This window comes from Hipposideros armiger, unplaced genomic scaffold (assembly GCF_001890085.2).
Source record: "Hipposideros armiger isolate ML-2016 unplaced genomic scaffold, ASM189008v1 scaffold_43, whole genome shotgun sequence".
Lineage (NCBI taxonomy): Eukaryota > Metazoa > Chordata > Mammalia > Chiroptera > Hipposideridae > Hipposideros > Hipposideros armiger.
Genome location: NW_017731393.1, coordinates 476,949 through 478,065, shown reverse-complemented (window position 1 = coordinate 478,065; position 1,117 = coordinate 476,949). Strand labels below are relative to the sequence as shown.

Here is a 1,117-nt window from a genome sequence, read left to right as displayed (position 1 = left end):
CCCGGCGCCTGGATGTCCACCTCCACGCTGGGCAGCGACACCGCCACGTCGGGGGCGGGCACTTCACCTTTCGCATCCTTCAGGTCCAGGTTGGGTTCCGTGATGTCCACCTGGGGGCCCTTGATGTCCACCTTGGGCATCTTGATACCAGGCATCTGAACCTTGGGCAAGTGGTCCTTCAACCTGGTCCCTTCTGCCTTGCCCTTCAGCTCTCCCAGGCTCACATAGCCCTCGGGGAGGCCTACCTCCACCTCGCCACCTTGGAGTTCGATTTCAGCAGATGGCATTTGCACGCTGCCCTCTGGGGTTCGGATCTCGCCTCCCAGGCTGGGCAGGGTGGACTCCCCTGTGACCTTGGGCACAGGCACGTCCACGTATGTTCCCAAATCCTTGCTCGGTGCCGACACGCCGAAGGAGGGCATCTTGAACTTGGGCATCTTAAACTTGCTGTCTCTGGCTGCCACCTCCTTGTCTCCCAGGGCGATGTCGCCCTCCAGCTTGGTGTCCGAAGCCTGGATGTCCACCTCCATGCTTGGCATCGACACTGCCATGTCGGGTGCGGTCGCCTGGCCTTTGTCACCCTTCAGGTCTAGTTTGGGCCCCGTGATGTACACCTGCGGGCCCTTGAAGTCTACTTTGGGCATCTTGATGCTGGGCATGTGCACCTTGGGCATGTGCCCTTTGAATCCGGCTCTGGCGGCCGGTTCCTGGAGCTCTCGTTCAGGCACGTGGCCCTCCGGGAGCTTCACGCCAAGCTCGCCAGTCTTGATGTCCACGTCGGTAGATGGCAGGTCAATGCTAAGGTCACTGGTCTTGACGTCGACCTTGAAGGAAGGCAGGCGCACGTCCCCCTGTACCTGTGACCCAGACACGTCCACCGAGGCGTCAGTGGACTTGCTCGGCACCGACATGCCGAAGGAGGGCATCTTGAACTTGGGCATCTTGAACTTGCTGTCTCTGGCAGCTGCCTCCTTGTCTCCCAGGGCGATGTCACCCTCCAGCTTGGTGCCCGGCGCCTGGATGTCCACCTCCACACAGGGTAGCGACACCGCCATGTCGGGGGCGTCCGCCTGGCCTTTGGCACCCTTCAGGTCCAGTTTGGGTCCCGTGTAGTCCA

General features: G+C 61.7%; 1 protein-coding gene across 1 annotated transcript in view; it reads right to left on the bottom strand.

The window, feature by feature from the left end:
- The window catches only part of AHNAK2 (AHNAK nucleoprotein 2), a 29,710-nt gene that overhangs the window by 13,098 nt on the left and 15,495 nt on the right, over positions 1–1,117 (bottom strand). The window contains 1 exon segment of the mRNA XM_019639205.1: positions 1–1,117. Within this exon segment, the coding sequence (XP_019494750.1) occupies positions 1–1,117 (1,117 nt within the window).